The 11,221-nt window shown below is 38.1% G+C and overlaps 2 protein-coding genes across 2 annotated transcripts in view; both read right to left on the bottom strand.

The window, feature by feature from the left end:
* Window positions 1-1,318: 1,318 nt before the first annotated feature.
* Window positions 1,319-6,612, bottom strand: plvapb (plasmalemma vesicle associated protein b). The gene is made up of 5 exons (XM_067388577.1): window positions 4,385-6,612; window positions 3,835-3,919; window positions 3,067-3,755; window positions 2,876-2,956; window positions 1,319-1,808 (listed from the first exon to the last, which is right to left on the bottom strand). The coding sequence occupies exons 1-4, from the start codon at window positions 4,769-4,771 to the stop codon at window positions 2,885-2,887; spliced, it is 1,233 nt and encodes a 410-aa protein (XP_067244678.1). The 5' UTR covers window positions 4,772-6,612; the 3' UTR covers window positions 1,319-1,808; window positions 2,876-2,884.
* A 92-nt stretch (window positions 6,613-6,704) lies between these two features.
* babam1 (BRISC and BRCA1 A complex member 1) overlaps window positions 6,705-11,221 on the bottom strand; it is a 12,702-nt gene continuing 8,185 nt past the window's right edge. The window contains exon 9 of the mRNA XM_067388576.1: window positions 6,705-11,143. Within this exon, the coding sequence (XP_067244677.1) occupies window positions 10,940-11,143 (204 nt within the window). The 3' untranslated portion in view covers window positions 6,705-10,939. The remainder of the gene's footprint in view (window positions 11,144-11,221) is intronic.

Here is an 11,221-nt window from a genome sequence, read left to right as displayed (position 1 = left end):
ATTTGCCCATATTAAATTAAATATGAACAAATTGCACTGTTTATCACACTAGTGTGCTTTAATATTTAACTAGGAAATTTGTTTTGAAATGCTTTGTACAAAATAAAAGTCACACTTTCCATATTTAATGTAAAATTGACACAATTATCCCCAAATAATGCTTTTTCACTCAAAAACTGAGGTACATGAGCTCAGATAAATAAGGACTACGATTGCAAAAAATAAATGCAAAACCTGTCCTAATTGAAAGAAAACAAGCTGACAAATTGATTGAATCCAGTATTTGGTGACAAGGTAGCACAACAACAGATTTATAAGCAATTTTTTGCAGGCCGGTCATTTTTGACCAGGAACATCACAAGTGTTATTGGGTTTTCGGTCCAAGCAGCCAACTCTGTAGTGTGAACTATAACCAGATAAAAGTCATTTTTTTATTGCATATAGTAGGCAGAGTTTCAAATCTCGGCTCCTCTAAAAAACAATTACATTTCCTTGCGTTGTCCCTTTTTAAAGGAATGACTTCACACTAGCCTTGGCAGGGGGAATTCTTATTTGTTCTAGTTACATTAAGCTCAAACACACTGGCGACGTTCTGATGCAGCTGAGCATTCTGAATTCGACTGTACCGGCTGTGTAGGAAGGACGTGTTCAGAACTAGTCCCCACGGCCCTTTGTTCTCCTGTCAATCTGACATTCATTTAAATATTTACGTGTGCTTGCTGAACTCTTCACCCGTTTGGCGACATGAGGGTGTGAGGAGCTGTGCGCAGCACGCTGTACCTTCTGCCTTCCTCTCATTCATGATGCTGTTGTTTCTGCTGATTTGTGGGGTTAAAAGGGACCCATAAATCTCACTGGAATTTGCTATACTGTATGAGGTTGGTGGAGAGGACACCATGTACATAAAAACTGCCATGGAACATATAGATTCCTTGAGAACGGTGTCGTATATTTATTTGTGGGGGCAGAAAACATCCAGCATAGATGAATCTTCATTCTTGTAACTAATCTTTCACTCCCTCCCCTTCATATAAAACACACCTAAAAATGACATTTAATCTTTAAATATGCAGTTTATATCTTCATTATGAATATTTTTAAATTATATCAGGTTTTCACCAGAATTAGTTGGTTATTAACATATTGTGCAGGGTTACACAACATTTATAATGACACCCATAATGCAAAAATAATGCAGCTGTGTTAATATAAGCATATTTAATTAGTGAGCTATAGTGCATAATTCATTTTATGTCATAATTTATGTAAAAAAAAAACAGAAATAGGAGTTGATTTTTATGTAATATCTATTTATTAAAACAGATATATATTCACAAGGACATTATTTAGAAAAAAAAATCAGGAAAAGGTCATTGTAACCTGCAAATGGCTGAAAGAAGTAATTGCTGAAACACAATTCTTAATGTGTAAAGAATATTATATACATCACAGCACATGCGGAGGTTTCACAGAATTTTAACATTAACTGATGATATTTTACTTAATATCAAGTGTGTGCTTGAGGAAAGGCAGTCTTGTATTTACTCACATTTTTATGTCTGCATTACTTTAACAACTAAATCAAACCCCTAAAGTACTTCATGTAATGTTCATAGCCCATAACGCTTAAATACAACTATACATTGAGCTAAACATTAGAGTTCATGTAAATTTACAGTGATCCACAGTGACAACATTATTTACAAAAGAGAACACAGGCTCAAAATGAGGAAACTCCCACATACAAGACACTCAAAAACTCAGAGTCCGACCTTGAGATTCAGATCATTCCCTTCTCCACACCCAACCTACGGAAAAAAGGAAAACAGTTAAAAATTCTGAATGACTCCACCTGAAATGAGTCATTAACACTAGTTCGCCAAACTATATGCTCTTCAAAATCTAAATCTTAAAGAGTTATTAATATTACTTTTACATGGCGTAATATTTAATATCTTCAGATTATATGCCACTATGTGACTTGCAGAATAGCACTTCACAAAGTAATTGTATGTTTTGTTTCAGATGTTAATGATTAGTTACATGTGCCCCTATCTGAGCTCCGAAGGTCCTGGGCAAGTTTTAAAAGGCATTTTTGTTCACATATGGAAAAGTGAACAAAACTGAGGCAGTGAAGTATACATATGAATCACATGAGGGAAATAATTTTGTCATATTTCATCACATGATCCTGGGTTTGCAGTTAATTGTGGGGTAATTTTATTATTTCGAAATCCTAAATTGTGACTATTGGCCGAAAATATTCCCTATATATTCACGTTGTTTGGACAAAATGCCACACATGGAATCAGAGTAGCATTTTAAAAGGCTATATTTATTCGAAGTTTTCTTTGCTACAACCACCTCAGTAGCTCAGAGATGTCCAATCCTGCTTCTGGAGAGCCACTTTCCAGTAGGGTTTAGCTACAGCCGCAATTAAATAGACCTGAACCTGCTAAACAAAGTCTTCAGGATCAATGGAAACTTGAAGGGAGGTGTCTTTGAGCTAAAATCTGCAGGAAGCTGGCCCTCCAGAAGCAGGATTTGACACTCTCATGGTAACATTCTGATTCATAATAAAGTGACAGTGACGTATGTCTTCGTGTAGGGCAGGTGTGTCCAATCCTGCTCTTGGACGGGCACTGCCCTGCTAAATTAAACTCTAACCCTAGTTAATCACACCTGAATCAGCTAGTCGAGGTCTTTAGGATTACTGGAAATTTCCAGGCAGGTGTTTTGGAGCAGGTTGGTTCTAAACTCCACAGGACTTTGGCCCACCAGGAGCAGGAGTGTTGGATGTACCAAACGGACAGTAGTGCCCCTTTAGACTGACTTTCAAATAGAATTCTGTCCATGATGGATGATGACCACTTACCTCTTGTAGTTAATGGCTTCTACCAGGTACCGGGGGATATAGGCCAGGCTTGCCCGGGGGTTGAAGACCAGAAGGTTTGGGCTGCAGAAGCAGTGAAGATTGAGTTAATTATGGTACACTCTATAACAATGAAACATGAATCACCATTTTCCAGATGTTTTAGGCATTATTCATCCCAACATAACTCCTACCTGTTGTACGCAGCCATTTTGCAGAGATATGAGGGTGGCGTCCTTCACAGCAAGCTGGGCGTCTAGCAGATCTTTGGCATCCCTCAGTCTGCTTTGTTCTCTGAGAAGCTGCTCCAGTTGTCTGTCATAAGTCTGTTGGGCGTCCTGCAGTTTTTTGCTGCTCTCTGCAGCCTCTTTCTCAAGACCTGTTTTGCACTTGTCCAGTTCTGCAGTCAGCCCCGTATTCTGTACTTCTAACCAGCTGCTCCGTTTTTGAATGTTCGAGACTTTCTCTCCCACACTGTCCAGGTAGCTCTGGAACTTGTCCTCCACCTGCCGAGAAAGGCTGGAGCAGTTGGAGCGAATCCTATTCATCTGTTCTTCCTGTTTCGGGCAGGTGAGGTGAAACGTGACCGTGTTGGTGAAGAAGTTGTCAATTTTGGTTAGGAAGGCACTTGTGACCGTCTGGATGCCTTGGAGGGAGTCGGCAAAGTCTTCTTTGCATTTCTTGGTGTAAACATCAAGCTGGGATTTCAAATTCATGTTTTCTTGTCTCAGTTGTATCACCTGGGTATGATGCTCATTTTTATTCTTCACTGCGTTGTCCAAGTCAGCTTTAAGGTACTCCACTGTCTGGCTGAAGTTACTTTTAAGGATACCATACAGAACTTTCTGCTGATCCAGAAGAGTTGTCAGAGATTTTATTTCACCTGACAAGAGAAAAGAGACACATCTACAGGACAGCCCATTTATGAATTTGATTATTCATTGATCGGTTATTGCACTTACCATTTTGATTGTTGTTGCTTGGTGGACACGGCAGTGGAGTATTCCGAGTGCTTGTAAGCTTCATTTTATTGAGCTCACAAAGAGACTGTAAAACAATCAAAATCAAAACTTGTAATGATTGGTAGGGTTAGGTTTACAAGATTAATATACCATGGGTACAATTAATGAATTTAAAGGTCATCACAGATAGTTAAACTTAATAGTATCTTAGAATTAAAGACAGATTTCACACAAAAATGAAACTTCACTCATCATTTACTCGCACTCATATCGTCCCAAACCTATATGACTTTCTGTGGAACACAAAATAAATCATTTTGAAGAATGTCTGTTTATTTTGTCCATTCATTGAAAGTCAATAGAGTCAAATGTAAAATAGTTTTGAGCCCCACTAACCAAAACATTGGAAACATCATCTTTTGTCTTCCACAGAAAAAGTCAATCATACAGCTTTGGAAAGACATGAGGAAGGGTAAATGACTATTTTCATTTTAGGCTGTTACTCGAAATGTGACTTGAATGTTCAGAATCAAGCAAATAATGGACTTACAAGTGCCTTCTGCGAGTTTTTTAAATTGGAACTTGTTGTGTTTAAGTCATTTTTCAGCTTCGTTATCTCTTTGTCTGCCGCATCCTTCTCTCCAGTCTTTGCTTTGAGGGCACCGGTGAGGTCAGCTTTCTCTTTTCGGAGTTTGGTGTTGTCCATGGAGAGCTTGTTATAGGCCTGCTCCAGCTCTTCTATTCTCTTCTCCTCAGCAGTCTTCTCTGGCTGGCCGTACACAAGGAAGAGCACCAAACTGGCGATGATGAGGGACTGGATCAGAGACGAAAAGAAGAACACAATCCTCATGTAGTAGCCGCAGCTTTTCCCCTTCGCCTTGTGAATATGTTTCGCCTCCAGCCCGAATGTGGCCCGGGAGTAGCTGTTGTTGTACATTTCTGCGGTCAAGTTATGGAAAAGAGATGAACCTTCTGAAGACTGATTCTTGAGAAAAAGCAATGGTCAAAAGGTTACCAAAATACCCTGCAGTGCTGTCACACTTGTGGGCAAAGACATGTAAACACTTCTACCAGGACACAGGGCGGTTACTGTGTTTATAAATGCACAGACACACTTCCCGCGACGTGACTCTTTCCGGGTCCTCCCCAGGAAAGCTCCAGAGGTTATCGGTACTTCACACTGAACCTATGGAGATATCCAATTGAGATACAAACCAGGGCTCCTCCCTTACTTTCCCTCATAAATCACACCAAACCCTGACTAGCAATGCAGACCACCATCAAACATCTAGATAACACTTATTTCATAAGTTCACTGTGGGATTTGTGTGTAGATGTTCTTGGCGTCCATATTGATATTTCTCAATATTTAATAAGGAGTTAATGAATTTTATATCGTGTCATTTTGAAATCGCCCACTTTGGCCAAGAGAAACAATGTTCCTGCAAAGGTCAAAAGCAGGTCCTTCCATCTCTTCCTGGATCGGATCAGATACATAAACACACATGATCAAAACAGCCCATCTGAAACTGTTTCCTGCAGAGCCACAGAGACTATCGGTGGAGTCGGAGGGACAACAATGGTGACCCGTCATCCTCCTCGCAGGAATGAATAACAAACTCTCCCAGAAGCCCAGGAGGCGGCAGCATGTTTGATCCAGGGCTGCTGATGACGCTCGCAGCTGACAGCCGTGTCTGGGAGAGTGTGAAGAGGGAACATAAAGTAAGTCAGGGGTTTTCCTGCAGGCCATTGTCTCCTTGCCAATCCATCCTCAGCGGAAAGTAATTTACAGAGGGTTTTTGAAACAGACTAAAAGTTCTCACAAAATCCCTTACAGATTGCAGATGAGCTTTAAGACAAAAACAGGAAGCTGAATCTGCAAAAGACAGATGAACACTAATGACATTTGTCTTTGTCTTTCATAAAAACAGATGAGCTGTGGTTATTATAGGACATCAGAGCAAGGACTCAAAATCTATCCATTACTCCAAAGAGTTTTTGGTGTTATTTGGGCCCGGGCACCGATGATTATACTGCTTCCCCGAAAAGAATCGCATTTTTCAGGGCCTAAACATGCTCGAAAGCTCATGAAACTTTGCACACACGTCAGAAGTGGTGAAAATTTACGTCTGAAATAGGGTTTCAGAATTAGGTGTGGCAAAATGGCTCGATAAACGCACGTATAAAATTTCAATTAATTTGGTGCAAAACCTGAAAACCAACAGGAAGTGAGATATTTTGAATTTTTACAGCAAAACTTTTGCCATTTCCAGACGTTGTTCTTTAGACCTTTAATCAGATCAACATAATATTTGGTTAAATTATGGTTATTAATTATATATAATTAATAAATTAATTATATTAAATTGCGAAGAACTTGAGTTTTTTGCTGAAGGGCGTGGCCTGACAAAGTCTGATGTTTCGCCATGAAACTGGAAGTTGTTGTAACTCAGGCAGGGGCGTAGGAACCACTTTGACATTGGGGGGGACATTTTGGCCATTATGAATCAACGTCCATCTCGCCACCATAATAGTAACATACAGTATGGTGACGTCACGTGGTACGACATATATGAAATAACAGCAAAATAAATAAACAAAATCATCTGTTTATCATCTGTTCATCTGTTTAATTTATCTATTTATTATTACATAAATATTGAAGTTGGGAAACATAAAAGTGTACAAGCCCCCCTGCAATTGCGGGCAGAAAGGAAAGGGGCACTTTACAAGGCAAATATTTGATGAAATGAAGGTTATGATGTCGCCCTGTCCTTGTGTAAAATGTGTTGTATTATAACTATTTACACTAACCTTACTCTTTGTAAAAAACTTCAGCAACGTTATTTCCTTTGGTTTTTTTTTTTTTTCTGTGGTGGCATTATGCTGAAAAGAGATGACAGAACGTTTTACTTTTGCTAAGGTTAACAGAGAAATCGATTGCCCGCTATATGGCTATCTACCTAACGTAACGTTAACCTCCTCTCGCAAAGCATAACATACGTGCCATACAAAATTCCACTGTTGATTTAATGTCATGCCTCGTATCCATAATTCAGTTTTAAAAAGCTTGTTAATTTAAACCGCTTGACTGAGACTAATTTACCTCATACAAAGTCGAGTCGTTCAAAGCTGGTGCGCACCAATAACGTATTTGAATGTTCGTAGTGTAATGTTGACTTCTCTCTACCAATCAGATGCTCCGAGTCCGACTATAGGTGAAAAGTGAAGAATATAAAGCTGGTGATTGGCGAATGGTGATTATTCAAACATGAATGAAATCACTCTGGGTTTGACTGACAAAACCGAATATCTTCTTCGTCGCGTATTCAAAATAAAAGTTCAAAATGTACAGTTTTTGTTCCTGCGGTGTATAGGCTAATTTTTGGGTGGGACACATGCAGCATTTTCCAATATTGAGGGGGACACGTCCCCCCCGTCCCCCCCGGTTCCTACGCCAGTGAACTCAGGCATTCAATGTCTGGTCTGCCACAAACTTTGCATGCTTTATTAGAGTCCTGGCCTGAAGACATCTACATGGCAATATTAAATCACAGTCATAGCGTCAACTGTGGGCAACAGGAAATGGCTTGTTTTACACTGGCTACGTTAACATGCACCAATTTTCTTCAATCCGAATGAATTGAATCCGATTGCAGATCTGCTTACGTACTCTAAACACTGTAATCTGATTCAAATATCCGTTTATATACATTTTATATACATTCCGATCAAAACTTTTGCGCACGCGCTCTGCGTACACGTGTGCCGTCACATCAATCACACTTTCGTAACCCGGGTTGCGTCAACAGACGATCATGTATTAGAGATATTGTCAAAAGCATCAAATCTTGGCAATATTAAGAGGACTTGGTATTTCCAATTAATGTAGGCCTGTTACATTCTTCTAGTCTATTATTTTTACTATTAGGTTCGTCTTCTTTTATTTTAAAATTAATACTACGTGCTGTGAGGATAATAAAAGATTAGGCTATTAGCTATCTTTGAAAATGTTTTAAACCCTTTTTAAGGTCTATTATACAATGCATTATAGGCCTATAGCTAATTAAAATTATTAATAGAGTAAGCTATATTTCCAAACACCGCAGTCACCAATCAAAATTAGCGCAGCTTTACTTCAAGCACCGACTTAAAAAAAAAAAAACACGAAATACTTTTATTCTCATTTGTTTCACAAGCCTATATGTACTGCCACAAGAGAAATAATGGAATAAATTAAGACAGTTATATACCGTTATCAGCATTTTATGCTGAAATTAATCTCTGAGAGAATATGCTACGTTAATGCAGCAGACAGCTCCACTTTTTACCTTCAGTTTCTGTAGTGAATACTGACCTAGGTTGAGACTTTTTCACCAGCATAACACTTGTGTGATATCCATTGGCTCCCTTTTTTTTTTAAACGGAAGATTTCCAATATTATGATGAAGGGATACATACGCCACTGCTTGTTAGCATATGAAGACTTCAGATGCAAAAGCCTCTAAGTGCCATCTGAAATTTTCTTCTAAAATTAGCATTTTTATCAAGCTCGCATGTTTAGGTTCAGTAATTTCATCTTAATGGCAATTAATATGTAATTTTCATTGCCATTAAAGTGAAATAACTGAACATAAACATAAGAGCTTGATAAAAATGAAGTCTTCATATATCTTTACAACTAAAGACATGAACGTGAACTTGCGCACTGCGTAATGCGTGTCAACATTGCACTGCGCATGTGCCCCAGATACTTCTGAATACGATCGAGAAAGTAGTCGGATTCAAGAGTTTACATGGTAATTTTTTACTGTTGGATCGGATTAGAAAAGGAAAAAACCACCCCTTCCAATCCAATCGAAATTTCATTCGGATTGACCTCAATCGGATCGATTAAGGTGTTTACATGAACGTTTTTGAATCCGATTGAGCCGTCAAATCTGATGATTAACTGGGTACATGTAACGTAAACATAGCTGATTAACTCTTCATCGAGATTTAACCAGATCAACATCATATATGGTCAGTCTAATCTTAAGACCATACCGATGTTAAATTGCGAAGATCTTGAGTTTTCAATGAAATGGGCGATCATTTGTGTTTATAAAGCATATACAGTTGTATTTTTTTTTTTTTTTTTCCGAAAATGAACGATTGTTTCGCTAGATAAGACACATATTCCTCGTCTGGTATCATTTAAAGCCCTTTGAAGCTGCACTGAAACTGTAATTTTGATCTTCAACCGTTTGGGCTCCATTGAAGTCCACAATATGGAGAATAATCCTGCAATGTTTTCGTCAAAAACCTTAATTTCTTTTCGACTGAAGAAAGAAAGACATGAACATCTTGGATAACAACATGGGGGTGAGTAAATTATCAGGAAAAGTTTATTTGACAATGAACTAAACCTTAAAATGAATAAGTCCGTTTTATTTACAATAATTTATTTAAAATAATTTCACCTAAAATGTAAAATTCTGTCATGATTTACTCAAAGAAAAGTTGATTATTACAGTGTGTGCCATACAAGTTTGGAACAACACGAGGGTTAGTAAATATTGGGTGAACAAGAAAAAGGAATTAATCAATTCAGAATATTTGTGGGTACAAAAAAGTTCTTTATTGTCATCTATGCTTCCATGAAGAACCTTTTAACATCCATGGAAACTTTCATACCACAAATGATTCTTTATAGTGGAAAAAAAGTTTTTTTGGATGGTTAAAATGTTCTTCACACTCAAAAAAACGCTTGGAACCTTTACTTTAAAGAGCGTTGGCATGTGTTTAGAGACCCTTTCTAAGAATTTAGCATTGATTTAGTTTTTTTGCTCCATCTTTGTTTACAGCTTGGAACAAAATACTTCTCAGAATTAAGGAGGTTGCAAAGTGAAAGAGGTTAATGATTATTAACACAATAAAGGAGAACAAAAAGTGACCTGAACACTCTTCCGACTATTATCTGTGAACTTTCGTGCTACTCAACAGCAGGATACACAACCTCACATTCACACGTGTTTGTGTGGTCAAACAATCAAAACAAAGTGATTTCTAAAGAAACCACAAACAATTCCAAACAATAACCCCAAAGGTGAATTAACCAAAGTAATTAACATTATTTACTGTGAAGACTCTTGTGACCTCTTGTGGACACAATTGCATTCCTGTTTCAATTTCTTCCATCCTTCATTAAAAGTATGAAGTATTTTTAGTGGATATTACATTCTCCATGACAAAACAAAATTGCCCCTACTTTTAAAAGCATGTCGCTGACATGTCCACACTATCATCAGTGTGCCTTGTTCTATAGCTCAAAATGTAAAATTCACTGGCTCTTTCCAGAACTTTATTACCAGGGTATACATTTAGTACAGCACAAACAATTCAGTGCAGCATACATCAATACAAAATAATGTTTATGTGGGATTCTGTAAATAATATTAACCGATAATATCATAGAATGCTTTTCACTATCTAATCAAATTATGATTTCAAGCCTCATCATCTATTACTTCCCACTAAATATTGATTTTCAGTTCAATTGCCTTGTCTTTTACAACAATTTTGATGCAGTTTCTCTGCAACCATTACGTTTTTGTGGTTTGTGTATAAGGAACCTCTCTTGCCTGTGTAGCAAATGAGTCCCACAGAGAATTGAATTTATTTAAAAGGAGCAAGCAAACAACATTTATTAGGTACTGTCCAGATAAACTCTCACCAAACCATTAGCACCCATCACATGAGCTCATCTGTGAATCTCCGCCACATATCAAATGGACATTAAATGACTCTCTCACAAGTTTTCAGAAACCAGATGACATTCTCAAAACTATTTGGTTAGCTTAGCTTGTGCGAAGATCAAACCATCAAAACTTGAACGTTCCACAATAGGGTCTTGAGCTAGTGTAGTAAATTAAGACACTGAAGTTTTCAAAAGTAAGAAGAAATAGTGGACATAGAAATAGAAATAGTCCAAGAGAGAAATAGTGGACAAAAGCATATATATGCAGTTACTCACAGGTCACTCCTTCGTTCTCGAGTTCATAAGTCTCTGGTTATTACTCTAGGAGATCTAGGTATATTTGAGGGCTCTTTATTGAGTAAAATCTCACACTGTGGCTTCATTCTCTTGCGTGTGGTCGTCATCCTCCAGCAGACTGTAGGACGCGTGGCTCTGGAAGGGTCTCTGCAGTGGGTGGCACAGCAGCTTGGCCATGCAGTTATGCAGCTCAATAGCAGGACCACACAGTGACACCTCAAACTGATAACACATGCCCTTAGAGTCCAACTCACTGAAGGAGGCATACACGTCCTGAAAATACAGGCACAAAGGTTCAGTACCTCTAATAGAAATCAAAACTATACAATAATAACTTGAGTTGGTGAATCT

Source organism: Chanodichthys erythropterus, chromosome 6 (genome assembly GCF_024489055.1).
Source record: "Chanodichthys erythropterus isolate Z2021 chromosome 6, ASM2448905v1, whole genome shotgun sequence".
In the NCBI taxonomy this organism is placed as follows: Eukaryota; Metazoa; Chordata; class Actinopteri; order Cypriniformes; family Xenocyprididae; genus Chanodichthys; species Chanodichthys erythropterus.
Note: the sequence above shows the minus strand (reverse complement) of the source record. Positions and strands in the feature narration are given on the sequence as shown.